This window comes from Polypterus senegalus, chromosome 11, assembly GCF_016835505.1.
Source record: "Polypterus senegalus isolate Bchr_013 chromosome 11, ASM1683550v1, whole genome shotgun sequence".
NCBI lineage: Eukaryota > Metazoa > Chordata > Cladistia > Polypteriformes > Polypteridae > Polypterus > Polypterus senegalus.
The window spans coordinates 119,663,689-119,687,156 of record NC_053164.1 but is presented as its reverse complement, the minus strand read 5'-3'; the positions used below and the strand labels follow the sequence as shown (position 1 = coordinate 119,687,156).

Genomic DNA, 23,468 nt, shown 5'->3' with positions numbered 1-23,468 from the left:
GTATTGGCCATGGTACATGGCCGGCCATATCTTACTATATATATATATAAGCCTAGGGCCATGTACAGCCACCCTAACCTGACACAGACAGGCAGACTCAAGTTCCAGTCTAGCAGACAGGCTCCTAGAATAGAGTGAGGCGGCCCCTTTTATTGAGCACCTAGATGTGATCCAGGTGCCTAACGAGCTTCTTCTAGCACCACTTCCAGGTGTGGTGGAAGTGCTACCAAATAGGGCCCTGAAAGCTTCCATGTGCCCCCTGGCGGTGGCCCTCTGGAAACCAAGGGGTCTGCCCTCTGTCGGTCCAGGAGAGAAACTGTCCTGGAACTGTCCTGTCTGCCATAATATATATAAATATCATGTAAATGTCAATTAATTTATAGAACATATTTAAAACAACATCAGTAATGCTGTAGCCAAATTGCTTTACAATGAAATATACAATAAAGATAAATAAATAGATTAAAATATAATAAATACAGTACAAACTAGCAGAAATTGAAACAAAAAAAAATGGCTAAGAGGAATGAACCGTCAGTGTTATTGAAGGTCTTGGAAAGATAGAGAATAAAAATGCGTCTTCAATCTCATTTTAGAAAGGTCAATTAAGAGCAATTCATTATTGCCATTGGGTAAAGAATCTCACAGATGTGGTGCAGCACATTTAAAAGCTCTGTCCCCCTTAGTCTTACATTTAGTACAAGGGCCCTCTGGATGGCTTGTCTGTAACACAAAATTCAGACAAATAGATGAGAGCATACCCATGTATTTAAAAACTAGCAGCCAAATTTTAAAATCAGTTCTGAATCTAACAGGCAGTCAGTGTAAAAAGGCTAAAATTGGGGATACAGAATCAAACTTTCTTGCCCCAAACAAAAAACGGGTAGCAGCATTCTGGACTAACTTCAACCTGCATATCAGGTATTTGCTGATCCCAGAATGCAACTAGTTGCAGTAACAAAGCCGAGAAAAGATAAAAGTATGATTAACTTTCTCAAGATCACTAGGAGTATATATATATATATATTTCTTTTGAGAAACGGATAAATATATATACACATAGAACACTGCATTGCAACTAATCAACAACACTGCATAGCAACTAATCAACTTGGGGACCACTTTTCCAGAGGATTGTGCATTTTAATATTGTTCCTTTAGAGATCCGAGGTAATGTAACATATTAACCTAACATATGACATCAATCCATATTCACATATTTAATTAATTTAATGAACTTAATGAATATCTTGGATGTCACAGTGTATTTTAGAGGGCCAGGGACAATTTTAATTACATTTGTAGCAATAAACCTACACTAACATTAGTAAGGAGTAATATGAATAAATAAGTTTTATTTCTTAGTATCAAAGAATTTGCAGAAGGTTCATCTTCAAGGACTTCATAGTCATCAGAATAGAAGGAAGAGGATATAGGATAAGCAGGATCTTAATTAATTCAACATCTGTCTTCAATTTTTGAGACATCCTTGTTTACACCACTTTCAATGTCAAAGAGCTGTTTCAGAACCAACACACTCACTTTTTATATATTTTCCCCTCAACAAGTTTGTACTGTACTGAACTGTATGTGAACTGCTAGAATTGTGGCAAAATAAAGGTGAACTTGATCTGATTTTCACATTTAGATTCCCATTTTTGGTACTAGTTTATAGATTTTTTAAAATGAAAATGTCATATAGACAACACAAAAAAGAAATACCAAAATACCTGGCAAATATAACACCTTTGTATGTAAGTATATATACATGCTTATGTCTTTTTAAAATTTTCTTTGTTTTAACAAATTAGTAAATGTCATGCAGTATCAAGTTAAAAAAGATGCTATTTGATTTTTTTTTAGATATTTCAAATGGTGAACAGGGTCAATGATGCAAATCTTGTAATCATCTTCTTTGATAAACCTAAGATTTGTATTGCTATTGAAGTGTCCAATTGTGACCCTAACCTTGCCTTAGGAGTTTCTGTCTACACCTGAGTATCCTGAACATTTGACTTTTGCTCTCTTAAGTCTCACTTCCCAGCCTGTTTCGGAGATGAAACTGCAATCTATTGCTCAACTTGTGGTCACTGTCAGGATAAACCAAGATTTACAGTGTCTACGGTTAAAATAATTCCTCCCTTCTTATGTCTAGACCCCAGATGGTTTATTAGAAAGAGCTCAAGGCAAAGCAGAGCAGCAGGTCGAAAAGTTTATTCTTTTAATATAAAATAACATTCTCCAAATTAAGGGTCTTAAAAAAGTGCCAAAAGCAGAAGCAAGGCAAGTGGATGTGACAGTATGACCTGGATGAATAGCAGCTGTTCTTGCTAGGAATCTAAACATCCAATATGCCCAGATATCAGGTGACTTTTTCATTCTTGTGTTGTGCTTCTGAGCTGATAGGTTGCCTCTGGATATTGATGTAAGGGCAGAGACAAGCAACTGCTGGTGTGTTCTCATGTTTAGGCTGACATTTCTTTTTCCTTACTATACCTTTTTGACCAATGTTCCATTGTAGTTTAGGGAACAACTCCCCTCCTGTGCTCTGGCCATTTGCCTCTGGACCTATCCTGGCTACCAATCTGTGGGCTGGGTAAAACATTTTTCTTCCTGTGCATTGCCCAATTATAGCTTTTTTTTACATATACATTTTTGATGTGCCTGTGTCACAGAGAGGCTGGGAGTGTGTGCTGATTACAGCATGTTACCGCACCCACGACATGACAAACCAACTGAATTGGGACCCGAGTGCGGTGGGTGACACCTCAGCACCACACTGGAACAGCATAAGTTTTTTTATGCTGGTTGCAGTGCCAATCCCGGCACCAACTCCCAAATTTTCCCTGTAAGTTGGAGAACCATCTTGCAATGCTGGATGTGGATTTACATCATACCCAGGATGAAGCAATTGCAGGTTAAGGGCCTTGTTCAAGGGCAAAACAGAGTAGAATCATTTCTGGTGTTTATGGGACTCAAACCGGCAACCTTTTGATTGCTGGTGCAGATGTGACCAAATTTAAAAGGGAAACAATAAATAAAAATTGCTTGTTTTTAAATACAATCATTTGTGTTGATTTAAAATTTGTCATTACCCACTGCTTACTGGCCACTGAAATGTCTGGCCCAGCTAAATTTCTTGGTTTGAAAATCTGGCCCTACTGAAATTGTAATAGAACAGCCCTGGCTTACACATTTGTTAATTTGCCTATAATACCCTCTGTTGCTGTAGCACATTACTGACCAATTCACTAGTAAAAAATACATTAAAAATCATACTATTATAAAATCTTCTTTTAGTACTCTATGATGTATTTCCTTTCATTCTGATAGCAAATGTTATGTTACATTTTGTAGGGAATACAGAAGAACAAACAAAAGAAATTTCAGTAAAATTATAATAAGTGAGTAGTGTTATGGCCAATAAGTTAAAAAAGCTTTGCTATTTTGTTTCTGGGTCGTACTGGAAACATCATGTTTCGCCACCCATAATAACCTTGTTAAGCATGTGTTTGTTTGCAGAAAGATCAGATGGTACTTCAGACCAAAGCTGTTATTGTTTATCTGTCAAGATTCAAGGCACACGGGTGACACTACATGGCTGTTCCTTGAATTAAATTGTCTCGCCTCATATATATTTTTCATTGTCTCTGTTTTTTCTTGAAAAATTCATCTAAAAAGACATTTTCTTTATTTTATATATGAACATTAAATTTCTAGAAGATTAAAAAATTATAGAACCAGAAAAAATAGTGTTACCAAAATTAAAATAGTCACCTGAATACAAAAGCTTTGTTTTTAATATCAAAAGTGTTATTAATTAATTGGCCACACATTGTGCACTGTGCACCATATTTCTAGTTGGTAAACATATTCCTTCTTTATTTGAAGGGGTTTGATTAGGAAACATGATTAGTCCAAATTTAAAAGAAAAGTGTTTCATATCACCATAAAATATAACATATATCATACCAGCTTTATCCAATTCTGGGTCACAAGGGTCTGAAGAGCACTTTGGCAACATCAGGGAAGATGGGACACCAGTATATTTCAGGATCCACTTATACTTATAAAAGATGAATTTATGGTCACCATATAACCTAAACTGCACATTTTTAGGGATGTTCGAGGAAAATCAGAGAACCAAGAGGAAAGCCCACACATACACTGAAAGATCAAACAAACTCTAAATAGATAAGAACCAGGAGCAAGGTTCAAAACCAAGGTGCTTGATTCACGAGGAAGATACCCAGAATGCTTCATAAATTTCAACAGCTGTAGCAATTTTGTAACTGATTTAACAATACCTAAGTGTCAAAAATATGTACACTTCCTTAGTATTAATTTTATCTAGGAACTTCATGATTGTGAATCATATATTTCAATAACACATTACTAGCATATCTTGCTCTATCATACATATAAACGTCTACGCGTGGAAGTGTGTGTGTCTGTCTGTCCGGCCCAGAAGTGCAAAGCAGCCCTGAAGTGCGAGGGTACAACATGAAGCTCAAAGAAATCGACTCTGTCGCAAAAGTGAAACCTCCAACAAAAGTGAAACTCGCTTAGCCGATAATACACAAGCAAGGTGAGCACATTGACAAAACAAAACATTCGAGGAGAGAGAAACTTGCTTAGCCACTGATAGACAATGGAGGCGAGCACGTCAAGCAAAACAAAACCACAGAGGAAAGAGAACCTCACTTAGCTGCTAATGCACAACCAATGCGATTGAATGATTTCCAGAATCCATGGTTTCTGGGCACCCAGGCTTTTTATAGCAAGGTCTTACACAGCTAGTCTTATAAATAAACATCTACGTGTGGAAGTGTGTGTCTGTCCAGCCCAGAAGTGAGATGTGGAGTCGGGGTAATGGCTCCACCTCTGAGGAAACAGAAAACTCACTTACCCACTAATACAGAATCGAGGTGAGTAAATTGGCAAAACAATATCCCTTTAACTTTTCCTTCTGCCACTAATGCACAAGTGATGCGAGCATGTCGGCAAAACGAATCCGCCTAGGAGGGAGATGCCCAGAGTAGTTCCTTTCAATTACCAGACATCTTTACATTTCATTTTTTTTTTTCTGACGATTTCAATAGTTTATAAGACCCCAGACTTTTTACTGCACAGGCTTACACGGCTAGTATTACTTAATAATATTTGCATTATTGAATAATGGGTCGCCTAGATTAGGATTACAGTGAAATTAAGTGAGTAATGTGAAAAAAATCAGTGTACTGGTTCATTGAAGATCAAACAGAAAGTTCTCACTAGAACAAATCATAGATGTCCATCAGCCTTGAACTGTCACCTTAAAATGGAGAACTGTTTAAAAAAAAATAAACATCAAACAACTTAATATATTAAAGTTCCATATTGCCTAATCATTGTATTTAATTTTCATTTTAATTGTATCTTGATATAGTGCTTAAATTAAATATTAAATTACTGTTTGTAGTATAATTTATATTGTCATATAATATTTTAAATGACATGACCCTGAATTGGACTGAGCTGGTTTAAGCTGATATTACAATATCTTACAAACAAAAACATAAGAGGAATGTTACCTGCAAACATGATCGCCTCGGCATAAACTTCTTAAATCTAGACAGTTAGGTTTAGATTTTTCTTCATAAGAGCATCCTGGCACAATCGTTTGTCTCCTTCGCTCGGCACATGCTTGGTCCCGGCAGGAGCAGAAGAGGAGCTGATAGCTGTACTCTGTTGGCACTCGGTCAAAAAACTGACGCAGTGACTTGTGGCATTTTCGTCGATTACATGACTCTTGGGAAGGGTTATACCGGATACACGTGGAGATATAGAGGGATCGTTGTTTTTTGCAGTTTTCATTTAAATTGCAGGTCTTAGCAGCATCCAGGCAAGGGTTACAGGGTTTTCCAGTATCTGAACAGCGATCTTCATTTGCATATGTGCATTTTATAAAAAGAAAAGACAAAAAGCAAATTTGAAATTAGTTTCCCAGAGAATAAGTCATTAAGACATCAATTTAAATGCTTAAAACAATTGTAAAAGTTGCTTCAACTTTAGCTGCTTCTCATGTTTCCAGAAAAGAAGACTAAATGAGAATATATTTTATACAATTAGCACAGGATTCACCAGTTCATTTAAGAATTGACTTTTCTTAACAATGAAATGGTATTTTGCTTTGCTATAATAACATTAGCATGGATTGTGATTTTTCTTCTGTGTTAGCAATTTGAACCATAAAAGGTCATATTGATGAATAAATAAATGAAGCTTAATATAATCCTGCCAAATGTTGCTATATAAAAAAGAAACCGCAGAATCATTTTAAAGTCATATTGCCAATAAGCCTTGTGAAATATTTGACAACAAATAAAAGTGATTGATATACTGAGGCCTAAAGTCCATATACCCTTTAAACAGATCAGCACAAGCTGCACCCCACTAACACACACTTTATGTTACAATGAGGACCCCTTTCACCCTGTTAAGGTCTGTTACATCCCATTGCTCTCTATACGGCTACTTGAGATTACACTTCAAATCATCAAGTCCTGCAATGTCCCAGTAGCCTTTACTACATGTTATGATTCTTTTTAATAGTGCATTTTTTCTTGTCAGTCCTTAAAAATCCCTACACTAGAAAATGTAGGGTTATCCAGTGCATCCAGAAAAAGGCAATAAGCTATATTTCAATCCATTTTTTTTGATTTAAGTGAATCCAATCTAGGGTCACAGTGAGGGAAAGGCAACAGTCAGCATAAGTATAAGACTCGGCTTATGTAAGATATTAGCCATCGCAATTCACACTTGAATACAGCATTATTCACACAGGGCAAAGTTACAGAATGAATGTTACCTGATCATTTTTTTAAGTCAAGAAGAAGAAATACAATCTTATCATTATTAATAGCAATATTACTGGTAGGAAATTAAGTTACAGTATGGATGTTACCTGATAATTTTTTAAGTCAAGAAGAAGAAATACAATCTTATCATTAAATTAGCAATAATACTGGTAGGAAATGTATGGTTTCATATGAGGCTCAATAGTTTTACCACCTTATAGTGGTAAAAAGCTTTGAAAGTGGTAACACTACTTGTCACACCATATTGCTTCTCTCTGTAATTTAGTAAAAAATACATGTAACAAAAATGATCAGATCCTATATACAGTATATGATAGTGTTTATCACATTTACATACATTTAAGACACAATACATGCTCTTTTAAATTTTTAATAAGCAACATATATGCATTCTGAAACCAGCTTACTCCAGGTCAGGGCTGCTGGTAGCCAGAGCCTATGCTGGCAGCCTCAGGCAAAAATGAAGGACACCGCACCCCCCATGCCCATACACATGCTCACATATACAGTAATAGGGCCCAATTTAAAGTCACCACACTCAGTCACTGTATAAGTAGCTAATTACCTTTTCGAAATGGTTTGGAAACTTGTTAATTTGATCTGTTTATTTGGCTGACCACTATGTAATCCTATGTCTTTGATTCTAGTCCATCCAAATGATTAAAACACTCCATTGTTTATAAGGGTAATATAACAGTGACAATTAGGGCTACTTCCTCGTAGCTCCATATTTCTTGGTTTGAAATCCTGTCCAAATCACTGTTTGTGATATCTGTACAGCCATATATGTTTGGTGTGTTTTTTCTTCTTCAAGTATTCTCTTATCTTTCATGTAAGTATAAGTGTACTTTATTGTGACGTCATGATCAGGCATGGATCTTTCCTTGCATTCAACAGTGCAAAGCTAAGCTCCGTCCTCCCTTGAACTGAGCATTATTGATAATGAATGGTGTGACAGATCGGGGGTTCTGTCGTCCCCTTGAACCCTCGGATCAGACACCAGGTAAAAGTCCAATTATTATTTATTTTATAATAATAATGTGCACAAAGCACCCTCCACTATATTCATAAACCAATACAATAAACCAATAATCAATACACAATCTTCCACTCCCAGGCGCGTTGTTCCCTTCCTCCCAACTCAGCTCATCCATCTGGGATCTCCCACAGTCTTTTAAAGTCCGTGACCCGGTAGGTGCTTTTGATCCTCTCAGTTCATGTTGTTCTTATCACTTCTGGGTCAGATCAAAACTCTTCTTCTTCATCCCGGAAGTATGTCATTTCCCCTGTTGCTGTGACTAAGACGTACTTCCGGGTTATAGGGCAAATAGTCCCTGGGCCTCCCTGCAGCGTCTTCTGGTGGCCCCCAAGGTATCCAGCAGGGCTGTGAAGGAAAACTCTAATGTCCATGATTCCCTGCTGGCATTCGGGGCACCTCCATGCTGCAGGGAGGGCTCCATCTGGCAGCCTGGGGATATTGGCCGGGATGACTGGCCGGCCATAGTCCATAATGGATAATTAGTAGGCTCATATCTACAATTAAATGCCATATTTCACAGAAAGTGCTGGAATACAAGTTTCAGAGAAGAATGTCTGTGGCTTATGAAAAAAATGACCCAGGCATATAAGACTGTAAGTTCTGTTTTCATTTGTTTTTTAATTTTATTTGATTAAATAATCTAATGAAACAAGCCAGCATACACTCCTATATGAAAAAAACAGTCCGATTGTAACCACAATCAATATGATATACTGTATCAAGGGAAGAATTCAAATACATAATTGCAAGCAATACTTAAAACTCTACCCTTATCCATGCAGAGAGATAGTGAATAGGAAAAAGCTCATAATATCATTCTTTTTCATATTATTTAAAACACCAGAACTTAAAAACCATAGGCATGAGTCCAGCAGACTTATCACAGAATATTCCTGCCGAAGTTTGAAAAGAAAATTACACACTGTTCCACACATAGAAAATTAGATATTTTCTAGTTTTAAATGATATGCTACACATTATCTCATAGAGTTGCTTTAAGGTTCAATACTATGCTTCCAGTTAATAACAATCAGTCAGTGATTTAATATCATAATAATCATACAATGAAAATCTTCATGATGTATAAGAAATCACTGTGATTTTATCATTAGATAGTCTAATAAAATCCAATGCAGCTCTATTACTGCCGTACTAGTTTTGTTACTAAATAATAAAGTTGACGTATTGGCAAATTTTCCAGAAAACAGAACAGACAAAGTACTGCCTTCAATAATATCACAGGATCAGTGTGAATTTGTTAAAGGTGGACATCTAATATCAAATTTTAGCATACTATATATGCATTCAGTTTCCTAAAATTTTGCAGCCTCTGGATGCAGAATAGAATTGAGCATATGTCTTCATGGTACTGAGAAACTTTAAGTTTGGTCCTAATATTTTTGCAATCTGTTTTTGGGTAACCAATAAAAATTCTGATTATTCAGAAAAGAATGTGGAACCAGACAGTGCTGTTCACTGTCGCCAAAGTTTCTAGCAATTGTTATTGAATCCCTGGCTTTTTGTTTTGGCAACAACAATAAATAAAGGGAGGGGAAATAATGGAACAAAAAGTATTTCTTTGTGCGGATGGAGTGGGTCTCTTCTTTACTGATCTAAACTCACCAATACTAATCATACTAAATCTACCAGACGAATTTAAAAGACCTCGGGGTTCAAAGTTAATTTTGAGAAGAGTGGACTATTTCCAGTTACCTACCTGTATGTCACACTGTATTAGAGCACTTTTTACTATCTGTCTCAGGACAGTTTAGGCATTTGGAAGTCATAGTCACAAGGAAATATAAATATCTTTTTAAAGTCAATTTGTGCAACATGCTGTAAATCATTAAACAAGATGTTAATAGGGGCTCAGCTATCACTGGCAGGAAGAATTAGTTTTAATTAATTCTATTTTTAATTTTTGAAGCTTTAGTATTCAAATGTTGAAAGAAAAGTCTAGCAACCTGCCAGCTTCCAACATAACAGAAAAGGCTGGTGAAAAATGGTTATGTAGCATTTTCACCCACAATCGTTAAGGCTCATAAATCAAAACTCTTTTTTTATAATTGTGACAACACAGCTTTTGCAATCAACCCTTCATTTTTATTATAACATGATTTAGAGGTTTTTACAATTTAGGTTTCAACATAATGATCAAATTAACTTTTTACAACTGGTACTGCCTCAAACAGTACTAAAGTTAATACCTAGCTAGGAAAAATAGCTGGCATTACCTTGGTTCATTTAACACTAGAATTACAGAAGCCCACGAAAAATCAAAAAAAAAAAAGTTCAAATGGCAACTCATGTTCAAATGGCGTTTATTTGATTTTGCCTGTACTCCTCTCTGTCTGCATTTTCAGTATCATGTACTATAATGTGGAGTACAGGCAAGATCTGGCATAGTGTTTTCAAATAATGCTGTGCATGTGCGAGAGAGGCAGAGATGGATTCAATCTCATTCAAGTAGTTACTGGAATATAAAATAAACACTTTCGCAAAGGTATAACGAAACAAATGTGTTTTTCTTCAAGAATAAAACTGAATAACAAAAAAATCAAGTGACAACAAGATACCCAGAAGACATGATTCACCAGCATTTGTGTGTCTGTTTATATTCCTTCAACAATGTCTTTTACAGGTAGCAAAACTTACACCGGCTGTTACAGACTGAAATCAAAGGCTTCTACTTTTTGGGCACATACACCATCAGCATGACATTACCAGATCTAAACATTAGTGTGCCGAACTGCTTGTGTTCAAAGTGACTATAACTGTAGGTGGAAGTCCCATTTTACATATGGTGCCAAGCAGAGTTGTGTTGCGGTGCAGCAAAAGCCAAAGCGCTGTGAAGAAGCTGTCTGTTGTTATGGTCCCGCCTTTGTCCAGTCTGATAGCGGTCACAGGAGAGTCAAGTTTGTTGTACCACGTGAACGTCACTGACAGAATAAAACTGAATAATGAAAAAAGCGCTAACTTTTAAAAGTAGCCAAAATGTATACTGAGTGTTACAGACTCAAATCAAATGTATGTTTTTATTATATTAATAATATTAGCAGCAGCAGCTCAATATTCAGAGCACCGAGACTAAAACCCAGTACCCTTTGGTTATAAGGCAGCAGTTCTTACATCTGCACTGTTCAAGAACACATATCATCATCCTGAAAATTGACATTTGAGCTTGGGTTTTTATCCATCCATCCATCCATCCTCTTCCGCTTATCCGAGGACGGGTCGCAGGGGTAGCAGCTTACGCAGAGAAGCCCAGACTTCCCTCTCCCCGGCCACTTCTTCCAGCTCTTCCGGGAGAATCCCAAGGCATTCCCAGGCCAGCCGGGAGACATAGTCCCTCCAGCGTGTCCTGGGTCTTCCCCGGGGCCTCCTCCCAGTTGGACGTGACCGGAACACCTCACCAGGGAGGCGTCCAGTAGGCATCTTGATCAGATGCCCGAGCCACCTCATCTGACTCCTCTCGATGCGGAGGAGCAGCGGCTCTACTCTGAGCCCCTCCCGGATGACTGAGCTCCTCACCCTATCCCTAAAGGAAAGCCCAGACACCCTGCGAAGGAAACTCATTTCAGCCGCTTGTATTCACAATCTCGTTCTTTCGGTCACTACCCATAGCTCATGACCATAGGTGAGGGTAGGAACGGAGATCGACTGGTAAATTGAGAGCTTTGCCTTACGGCTCAGCTCTTTTTTCACCATGACAGACCGATGCAGAGCCCGCATCACTGCGGATGCCGCACCGATCCGCCTGTCAATCTCACGATCCATTCTTCCCTCACTCGTGAACAAGACCCCAAGATACTTAAACTCCTCCACTTGGGGCAGGATCTCGCCCCCAACCCTGAGAGGGCACTCCACCCTTTTCCGGCTGAGGACCATGGTCTCGGATTTGGAGGTGCTGATTCTCATCCCAGCCGCTTCACACTCAGCTGCGAACCGCTCCAGAGAGAGCTGAAGATCACGGCCTGATGAAGCAAACAGGACAACATCATCTGCAAAAGCAGTGACCCAATCCTGAGTCCACCAAACCGGACCCCTTCAACACCCTGGCTGCGCCTAGAAATTCTGTCCATAAAAGTTATGAACAGAATCGTTGACAAAGGGCAGTCCTGGCGGAGTCCAACTCTCACTGGAAACGGGCTCGACTTACTGTCGGCAATGCGGACCAAGCTCTGACACCAGATGTACAGGGACCGAACAGCTCTTATCAGGGTGTCCGGTACCCCATACTCCCGGAGCACCGTCCACAGGATTCCCCGAGGGACACAGTCGAACGCCTTTTCCAAGTCCACAAAGCACATGTAGACTGGTTGGGCAAACTCCCATGCACCCTCCAGGATCCTGCTAAGGGTGTAGAGCTGGTCCACTGTTCGCGACCAGGACGAAAACCACACTGTTCCTCCTGAACCCGAGGTTCGACTATCCGACGGACCCTCCTCTCCAGAACCCCCGAATAGACTTTTCCAGGGAGGCTGAGGAGTGTGATTCCTCTATAGTTGTAACACACCCTCCGGTCCCCGTTTTTAAAGAGGGGGATCACCACCCCGGTCTGCCAATCCAGAGGCACTGTCCCCGATGTCCATGCGATGTTGCAGAGACGTGTCAACCAAGACAGTCCTACAACATCCAGAGCCTTAAGGAACTCCGGGCGTATCTCATCCACCCCCGGGATCCTGCCACCAAGGAGTTTTTTGACCACCTCGGTGACTTCAGTCACAGAGATGGAAGAGCCCACCTCAGAGTCCCCAGGCTCTGCTTCCTCATTGGAAGGCATGTTAGTGGGATTGAGGAGGTCTTCGAAGTACTCCCCCCACCGACCCACAATGTCCCAAGTCGAGGTCAGCAGCGCACCATCCCCACCATATACAGTGTTGACACTGCACTGCTTCCCCTTCCTGAGACGCCGGACGGTGGACCAGAATCTCCTCGAAGCCGTCCGAAAGTCATTCTCCATGGCCTCTCCAAACTCCTCCATGCCCGAGTTTTTGCCTCAGCAACAACCAAAGCCGCATTCCGCTTGGCCTGCCGGTACCTATCAGCTGCCTCCAGAGACCCACAGGACAAAAAGGTCCTATAGGACTCCTTCTTCAGCTTGACGACATCCTTCACCGCCGGTGTCCACCAATGGGTTTGGGGATTGCCGCCGTGACAGGCACCGACCCCCTTACAGCCACAGCTCCGGTCAGCCGGATTTGGTCAGCTTGGGTTTTTAACTCATTTTTTTTTTTGGTTATAATCTTGAATAAAAATACACGTGCTTATTTGATATTTGGATTAAAGTCTTCACACATTATACACTTCACATCATTATTACTATAACATGGAAAAAGTTTCTGCTTTAGGTATGTGTTCAGCATTTCTTGCCTCACATTTCCTTTCATCCTACACTTACCCAAATCTTTATAGACACAGAGCACACATGAAACCTCACATGCAGGAGCCTTGGCTTAGGCTGGGAGAGTTTAGCTCCATCAAGTTGGGTTGGATGGGACAGCAGGCTGCTTACTGCTTGTGCTAATCGACACATTTACAAAACAAAAGACGTTGATGGAGAGGTGTGGAGGGATTTAAGGTGGGCCGGGATTAGGAGTTTTTTCATAGGCTTCGGTAATTTTAGTGTTAAAAGTGCAATATTTCAGTTAGCCATGGAGACAGACAGCAAAAAAGAAGGAGACTTAGAATTTTAAGAAGTTAGTTGATCAGTCAAATAGCAAAAATAATAATTTACAAAAGAAACAATAAATAACATTAGCAAAACCATTGAAACACACTATATGTACAAATCTTTATTTGCATTTAAAATATGAAAAAAAAACTCAGATTAATTAAATGTGCAAACATTTTGCAAAAATGTGCAAAATGATTCATTGATACACAACTCATTTATAAAGTATGTCCAACCAGAAAGACAGTTTATAAATTGTATGGCAAGTAAATTTTGAATTTTCATATGGCATTTCCTTTATATGTCTTATAAATAGCCAACTTTGCCAGACTTGTCAGAAAATAACTATCTTTATTACTTTAGCACTATAAAATACACAATTATTTAAACACAAATTAAGAGCATTAGTATTAGACTTTTAATTATTTAAAAGAGGTCGTATCATAATAATAGTAAAAGTAACAGTGTAAAGCATTCACTATTGCTTTATAGCAAGGCCGCTTCTCAGGATTTCAATGATCAATGTGTGAGATGTTGGTATTAACAAATCTTATAAGATGTCATCTAGCACATGCAATTTCTTATTTATACTTTTATTCAATGGTGGTGTATAAAAACTGAGCCCCCTGATAAAGCAATTTTCCTAATCCAGGGAGATCATAACAATGTTTTGAGAACATTTTTTTATTTCAACAAAAATCTTTATTTCTTGAATTGCAAAGGCAACAAGCCAATTGTGAAAACTAGAGTGAGTCTTTGTTATGCAAGATGTCTGTGACAACAGCCTTCAGATAAGAAGGAATACAAGAATATGGCTACTACTTAACCAGCAGAGATTCTCTAAAGTTATTAAATGTCATCCTTTAGTAACACCAGTTTTAATCAACATGTGTTGAAGTCATAAGGACTTGGTAGGTGAAACATTCATAACTTCACTCTGTACACTCTGAACAATAAGCCAACCATTGATCATCAGCACACTCCGAATGCCATTATTTAATATCTTAAACATACTGATGAACCAAGATTGAAAACCTAAGCCATTAAGTACACTGCATAAATATTCACACTCTGTCAATGAATTTGCTTCATCAAGTAATATGAGACTCTGAAGAAGGATTCTGACCAGGTCAGAAAAACACTGGTTGGCTTTTTATTTTGTTATCCTCTACTCTATCTAAAGAAGAAGAAGAAGAAAAACAGAGCATGGACAGAGATAGAGTTTTATTTCTGGCATTAGTAAAAGTATCTGACACCTGGAGGGATGTTTTCTCTTTCTACTGAACATTAAATTACATGCGATACATGTAACTCTGCATCCTAGTAGGAGTGCAACTTTGACAGGGATAGACTTTTGGGACTGGTTTTATGAGTACTAAACAAGCACATTTATTCAGTCTCTATTCTTATTGCATCTTTAATTCTGTGTTACTTATATACAGTTTTTTCAAAGTGTAGTATGCATGTTATAAGTACATGTATTCTGTTTAAAGGTTGGGTATGGAGTATCATGAGTGTAGCATCTGTTACAAATGGCATTTTAATGAAGCAACACCAAATTGAATATTAAAAAACCAACAGGTAGATAATGACTAGACATCTATGGACTAATATGTATGAAATTATTAAGGTGTCCTTCTGATCACATATTTATTTATAGGATGTGATTTGAACTGCAGAATGGAAACTCGGAATGGGAATTTATGGGATGTTATACATAACTAATTAATATGTATTTGTTGTGATGAAAAGTATTTTTTCATTTTCTACATATGCATACTTGAATCCAAAATCTGCTGAACTAAGAAAAGAAGTTACATCCATGTACATACCTCCAGAGAAAGTAGATATTCAATACAAATCCAGGATGTAGGACATTTAATGTTTTAACATTTAAGAAGTTGGTAACTACAATTTGGCTTCTTCTGCTCTAAGCAAACTGAAATATATGTTTACTTTGGCAGTTTTCAGGTTGTGTAATTTTCTTTAATTAAACTTGAGTATACTTTTAAGTAGACTTGGTACAACTGTGAAACCACAAGGGATGGATCAAGAATAAAGCCAACCTTTTAATCAGCTGAAATTACTAAAAAATCATTAGCTCTCTGTTACTTTGTCTACATTTTCCTGCATTGTTCCTCCCACTCCAGTTACTATCTCTGCAATCCCCCTATGGCTACACAGCACATGCCCAAAGAAAAAGCACTATTGCAGTTCTTTGATATCTGTCTCTCTAATGAATGACGGTATTGAAATAAAATGCAAAAAAGCAAAATAAAGATGGCAATTAGTTGCTTCGCACAGATATAATGGAGACTTGTGAAGTAATAACTCACTTTCATTATGTTTTCTTAAAAGTGAAACTACTGAGTATGTTTAGAAGGTAAAAATAGGAAGTAAAAATAATTACCCATTTGTGCTAATATAAGAAAATCTCTCTAAGCAATAAACATATCTTACTTTTTAGCTCTGACCAAATAGCAGTTTATACCTTAAACTGAGCTACTAGGGGGCTTATACATAAGTGATAGCATGTAGGCGAAAGAAAATGGATGATTTTGATAGACTCGGTTAACTAAAAGAGAATCAATTTTCTCAATGACCTGATTTTAAATTACTGGTGATTTGTGAAGCAGGAAGAAATGAAACAAGGCCAAATTGAAAATCATAATACATCCTGTGCAAAATGGGACAAAGAAAAAACAGGACTTTTTCAACTTTTAAAAACCTGTCACATTTAATGTTTTTCTCGTTATACAGAAACCCACAAAGTGTTTTGTATTTAAATAACAAAACACACATTCTCAACTACACTTGATTCAGTTCTGGAACTAGAGCCTATGCTGCTGTCAATCCATGGCAGAACCTTCTCATAAACAGAACACTGGGAGGAATCCAGAGGACAAGAATAAAAAGTGGCACTGACATCAGTAGAATGTGCAAACTCCACCCACTTAACAGCCAGGTGTGGGATTCTAACCAATGATAACATGCTGAATAATTGCTCAAAACTCCTTCCCCATTTACATACAAAATATATACAATATGCTGAATGGTTGTCTAATTGTAAAACACTTTTGATGAATGCATACAGAAAAAAATAAGCCATTTACTATGAACATGCTAAATACTTGCTGTGAAATAAAGCATTTTGATGAGATGGCTTTTAGCTGAGAGAATAATCATATATGGTTCAAAGCCTACAGAATCTTAAAATGCATGAAAATAAGTGTTTTATGATTTCTGCCTCATTTATCTTAATTAGAGTTAAACCTAGAAGCAACTGCAACAGCAGAAATATCTAACAGAACAGAAATCACAGACTAAACAAACATTTTCTGAACAGCAGCCTCAGCACTGAACATTCAATTTGAAATTAAAAGGCACCTAAAACAATTTCCTTAAATCATGCATATATTTTAATTTGGCTAGAGAGAAGACAGCAAACCCTGAGAGTATTTTGTTTTAAACAAGCCAAACATTTCCCATAAATTCTTGTGTCTCACAGGATATTTTCTGGGTACAATTTTGTATACACTGTGCGAAGGTTGGATTATGGTTCACCTATTCACATTTCAAGGCAAACGTTTATGTCATATATGTACTGTATATGAAAAATGGCGTTATGTGTTCAGTTGAAGATATAAAAGTGAGTTTATTTAAAATGCTTTATTAATTCTAAAAAGGACCTTTACAAGCTATCTTGTGGGAAGAGGATTTTTCAATTCAGCATATAACACTTATCTATACCATAAACCTTAACCATATAGGCACAGAATTTAACATTCCTTACTGCTTTGTGCTTCTAATTTAATATTTCACTTATGATTTCATTAGAAAACTTTAATTGTCAGTAGTGACACTATACAAAGGAAAATAAAACAACATAGGAAACATTCGCTCACTGTTAGAGATTTCATTACAAGCACATTTAGGCCTGGAGAGTGTACTTAAGGTAAGTTCTGCATTGCTTGCAATTTGTTTCATACAATTTATAACAACAATAATCTAAACAAAATAAAATATACTCATTTTAAGCCTACATATACAATATTGCAGAGTCAGTGTAAAACAAACAGTTTTAAAGAGAAACAACCAATAATATTATTAGTAGTGTAACTTTATTAAGACTCACCATTTAATATGAAATGTTTCGAACAATCTAGCTGAGTGGGTTGGATGTTATTACGTATAAAACAAGAGGTCTGCTTACTTACAACATAATGTTGTTAATAAGTTTATGTTCTAGATTTAGCTGTTTTATTTACTACATTATTCTGGATTACTATTATGATATGCTCAAACCTACTTAATATTGTTCAGGATCACAGAGAACTAAAGCTCCTCGTGACAACATCAAGTGCAATCTAAGGACCAACCCTGAATGAGGTACCAGTCCATCTCAAAATCCATTCATGCACACCTCACGCACACCCCTAGTCTGACACACAGGGCCAGTTTGGTATTGCCAGTTAACTTAACTGCATGTTTTTGTGATTGGACTACCTAGGGGAAAAAAACCACATTGACATGGGAAGAACATGTAAATGCCACATATACAATGACCGAAATGTGAACTTCAGATGTAGGATCATTGAGGCAGCAGCACTAACCACTAGTAATGAGTGAACTCCACTGAACTCACATTGCCTCGAGTTCAGGGAAATTGAGGAAATGTTTGAGAATTTTGATGAGCTTGGGAAAATGCATTACAGTTAATGTGGGAGGAGAAACTGAACTAGTTTCGAGTGCATTATAATGGTGTAATGGTTTTTAAAGTGTCCCAAACAACTGTTGAAGCATTAGCCAACCATGCTGGACCAATAATTGTGGCCACAAATGTTACCTGAGTTATGAGGCATGAAATAAAATTAGGTCACATATTGGGTAGCGATGTAGCTTTTTGAGCTGGCTTAGTTGCAGTGAAAACACACTTTCACAGAGACAAAATTCAAAGAAATATTGGATCAACTGTGGTCTTGCACAAGTCTCATATCTGATGGCAATGAAAACCTTTATAATGCAGTCAACTTAACCCATAACGGAAGCTTGCCACTTGACCTGTATTTCATGCTCCTGCCCCTCTGCAGTGCAGACATGAGTTGAAATGAGTAGTGCACTGGGCACCTCATTTCAGTTCCCTAACATGTGACAGACTTTTTAGATCGGGGACTCCAACTCCAGTCCTGGAGAGCTACTGTGGCTCCAGGTTTTCATTCTAACCCTTTTCTTAATTTATGACCAGATTTTGCTGCTAATTAACTCCTTGCTTTAATTTTAATTGATGTATCACTTAAGACTCAGGCCCCTTTATTATTTCTTTTTTCCTTAATTAGCAATCAAAAAATATTGAGACACAAAATGTACCAACACATGAACAACAACCTGTGTCCATCATGCAATAACTGAAAATAAAGAAAGGTAAAGGCTTCAGTAATGTTGATCTGCTCAGGTCCACAAAACAGCACTCTTAAAAAAGAAAATCAACCTGGCAGAATGAGCACCATGGAATTAAATAACGGGTATAATTAGCAATGAGAATTGGCTCAAATTATAAAACTGAATGAAGTGAAGCTGGTTGGAGTTTGAGGCCCCAACTTAGTTGCTCATCTGTTGGCTCACTCGAATTTATGTTTAGGTGCCATTCTAGGAAAAAAGAATCAATTCAGAGTCTAAAGAAAAGTCAATTAAAATAAATGGAAATAGTTAATTAGCAGCAAAAACTGGTCACTAATTAAGAAAAGAGTTAGAATGAAAACTCTCCAGGGGCCTCAGCGTGCATAGAATTCGCACTATAACATGACGTAAGCACAAAAGCCGAAATATGCTTACACACAGAAAAATCCAGATGCAGGAATCTGTGCGTTCGCCAACTTCCGCGTTCTTCCGCTACATAAATATCAGTCAGCATGAAAAGTAATGCTCGTGCACGTGCCTGCTGTCCCGCCCCAACTCCTCCCAGAATTACACCTCTTAGAATATGCAAATCATTATAAATAGCCCTTAAGCTCAGTGTTCTGTGAAAAGACAATGGGAAAAGCAAGAGGGAAAATGGAAGAATCTCAGCGAATACCAAGTGGAGGGAAGGAAAAAATACTGTTTGTTGTTTAAACAGTGGTATAAACAACAAAAGGAAGCTGATCGAGTGTGTCGGAGAAACTTGAAAGCTCAAGTTCACAAAGTCGCACAATGCCCAAAATAAAAAAGAAGTTGTCACATATCAAAGTTGCCGTGAAAAGGCAAGTTGTAGCCCACCATCTGAGGGTCATATGAAAGCTTATTAGGGATCAGAGAAAAAAAAAGGCACACAGTGGGGAAAAAGCATGAAATGTCAACTTCAATCTCGAAATTTCCACTTTAATCACATAGTTTATTTTGTCATTAAAGTAGAACATCATAAACTTATTCTTAAAATCATTTAATCTACTAGTCTGTCAAATCCCATCGTAAATAAAGTAGCATGTTAAATGCTGTATATGCTCTATGTGTGTGAATCACTACGTTCTTCTTAAACTGGCTTTCTCTACCTCCAACAGGACACAGAATCCATTACATTCGTGATATTACAGCTCTCTGAATAACTAAAATACTGAGATGTATACGTGATATCATTTTCATGATGATAGGAGTTAAAGCATGTTATTAAACATGGAAACACGGTGGCGAAGTGATTGTGCATGACCTTCGCTGAAATAATTTATTGCAGCAGTACTCAGGGGCAGCTCTAGGCTAGTGGTGGCCCAGGGCAGAGAAAGAATCGGTGGCCCCTTCGCCCGCCAATGTCAATATGGTATCTTATGTACGGCGGATGGCCACGTCCGTTGCGGACACTGTATAGCTGCCTCGTGCTGCTACGTTTTTAGCTGTGTTGTTATTTTTTCTTTCTGTTTTATATTCAATATATATTGGCGTGATGGCCCCTGGGATTGGCAGCCCTGCAGTACTGTCTCTTTCAAACCTACTAACCTCCAATTCCTGTCCTTCGTTTTCTTTCTCCAAGTAACCGATCGCCACATAATCAGCTCTGTAATAGACATTAAGCCATCTGTAAGCTTAGAGCGCCGATTCTTCAAACTTTTTAAGGAACACTGAAATATCTTCGTAGTACATGTTTAATTATTCTATCCTTCACGCCAGTCCCAGTGAAGCATACAGTGCGAGGCAGGAACAACCTTTAATTATTAACAATATAAATTATTTAAATTAATTTAAACTTTTATCTATATAATATAATAAACATATTTTGCTGCATTTCATCTTAAAAATGATATCGTCATCATATGTGAATACGCGCTTTACAAAGTGGCTCAGGTTGTTCAATATTATAACTGTAGTGCAAGTTTACAGTGAGGTAATTCTACTTATAAGTACAGATAGTTCTACAAGGAGCACTTGATTGAGTGCGTTTAGAGCTCTTGGGATGAAACTCTTTCTGAACCGCGAGGTCCGTACAGGAAAGATTTGAAGCATTTTGCCGTGTGAGAAACAGTTCAAATAGGAAGCATGGCTGAGGCAGTATGTGCTTTATGCTGTATACTGATAATTCTCTTTCCGATCAGCTGCTCCAAGTGGTGCAGTGAGAGTAATATGGAGAAAGATGATCTGCTGTGGCAACACCTAACTGGAGCAGCTGAAAGAAGTAAAATAAGGTGCAATGAGAGTAACAACGCTAAAGCAGCTATGGTATTTGGAATAGTTTGACCATTCCGTGGACCATTATATTGTTACTGGTTAATTACAATCAGACGCATTAAACTAATAAACAATATGCAGTTAATTTCAGTGTATTTATAAAGCCACGTCAGGAAAATAAAGGATAACCACACAGGAACAGTAGCACTGCTTTGATGCTGGGTGCCGCCAGTCTGCAAAACCCAGCGGAAAACTTGCGTACGCCAGGGTATGAAGTACCCTTCTTCTTCTTTCGGCTGATCCCGTTAGGGCTCCCAAACAGCGGATGATCTTCTTCCAAAGGGTTACTTAATATCATCAATTTTGAATTGCATAGTTGCTTTAAACACACTCTGTCCACTTGCAAACATCATTTATTCAAATGGGGGTTCAGGTCTGTCTGTTCCATAATTAAATTCTTCAAAACACTAGCTGTGATTAATTAAGGCTGTTAGTGAATTCATAAAAGTGTTGATAACGAATGGTCCTCTTATGAGTGATTGGATTTAAAGCTTTTATGAGTGAATGAAAGTGACACACTATCTCTTGTAACAATCATATCTATTAAGGAGCAAAGTGCTCTCTACATTTCTGTGTAGCAAAATCTGGTGGAAATCAATGATGAATCAACTTTTCAAAACCATCAATATTTTCATATTACATGCTTGATAAATGTACAGTTCAACCATTACAATTTTGACCTTTTAGAGTCCTCTTCTGAAATCAAAGCAAACACCTTTAAACAACAAAATAACAGTCAAATGTTATTTCATATCTATTACATTGATTTCCTTTGCTGTTTGTTTTTGGTTAAAGTTTTTAAAAGGATTTATGCCAGGATTCAAGATGAGGCTTCAGAAATTATAGATTTTTTATTTTGCTCATACTTTATCTTTGTCTCTTCTTAGACTAAAACTGTTATCTTTGAATAGAATTCTTCTAGTCTACATGGGACCAAAATAGCATAAAAAGGACTTTTACAGTAATAAATCCATAATAATGAAATTGAAATATGTAAACTGCTGAACATGCCTATTGTGGACCTCAACAGGACACAAGATATTAAAGTTATAAAGTATCTATGTATATCAATTTTTGAGGCATGTTTGTCAATATAACTTCAAAGGGAAATGATGCCTATCCAAACAAATTTGGATAGAAGACAAGAAATAAGCATGCAAGCACACTGCAGGGTATACTTGTGCACACACACCCCCTCACTCATGGTGGCCAAACACAGAATCAGCAGTTCACCTTACTTGCAGATCTCTGAGTTGCACAACAGATGAAATCCAGAGTATCTGGGGAAATACACTTTAAAAGTGCAAGTACAGTACACTCAGAATTAACACAGACTACAGCAGGTATTTAGGCTTGCTAAATTACTCAGTACTGTAAACAGCAGTATTAGAAAGTTTTTTTTTTTAAGAGATTTCAACAGGATGGGGTAGTCATCTCCTAAATAGACAGGTTTATTGTACCACAAACAGTATTATTTCAAAATTAAAGTGTTATCATACCCTGGTATTTGACAACCCCACTACGTCTGAAATCCAAAAGTGCTAGCACACCACAACTGCTGACCTACTTAATTCTTGGGACATTTGAAGTGTAAACTTCCACCCTACAAATTTCTGTATGCTCTGACAGAACTTGTAGTAGGTAATGACTGAAGCACTAAAAGTACCTCGGGTAACAAAGACATTAATTCTGTTAATGATCAGTGGGTTTTTCCTGGTAGAGCCTAATGTGGATTTTATGCTGAATGACTATTTTTACAACCCAAGTATAAATACATCAGCAGAGCTAATGCTGGACAAACAGTTGCACTGTGTCTCTGTAATTACAATGTGTTCACCACAGAAATGTGCTGTGTAAAATATTTTTTTTGTTTATATCAGGGGGTACAACACTTACAACCTGATACAACCAAACACATAAAGGATTATAGAAAGACTAGCAAAATACCCGGGCTTCACAGCGGCGAAGTACTGCATTAAAGTTTTTATTAAGAAGAAAATTAAACCTTTTTAAACTAAGGGAAAATATGCCAATAATTATTTGTTAAGGATTTCTTTGTATACCATGTTGTCAGTTCGTCCCTCCGGTTGTAATATGACCAAGCTGTGCGCTGAGCTTACTCTTGAGCATGTAACTTACAGTTGGCCATGTGAACAGTAATCTTGTCTCAAATCTCACAGCTTGGATTGTTGCTGTCATAATT

The 23,468-nt window shown here is 37.6% G+C and overlaps 1 protein-coding gene across 1 annotated transcript in view; it reads right to left on the bottom strand.

Annotated features, from left to right (window-relative positions):
• gfra2b (GDNF family receptor alpha 2b) overlaps window positions 1–23,468 on the bottom strand; it is a 464,618-nt gene that overhangs the window by 162,629 nt on the left and 278,521 nt on the right. The window contains exon 4 of the mRNA XM_039769575.1: window positions 5,574–5,922. Coding sequence (XP_039625509.1) covers window positions 5,574–5,922 — 349 coding nt within the window. The remainder of the gene's footprint in view (window positions 1–5,573; window positions 5,923–23,468) is intronic.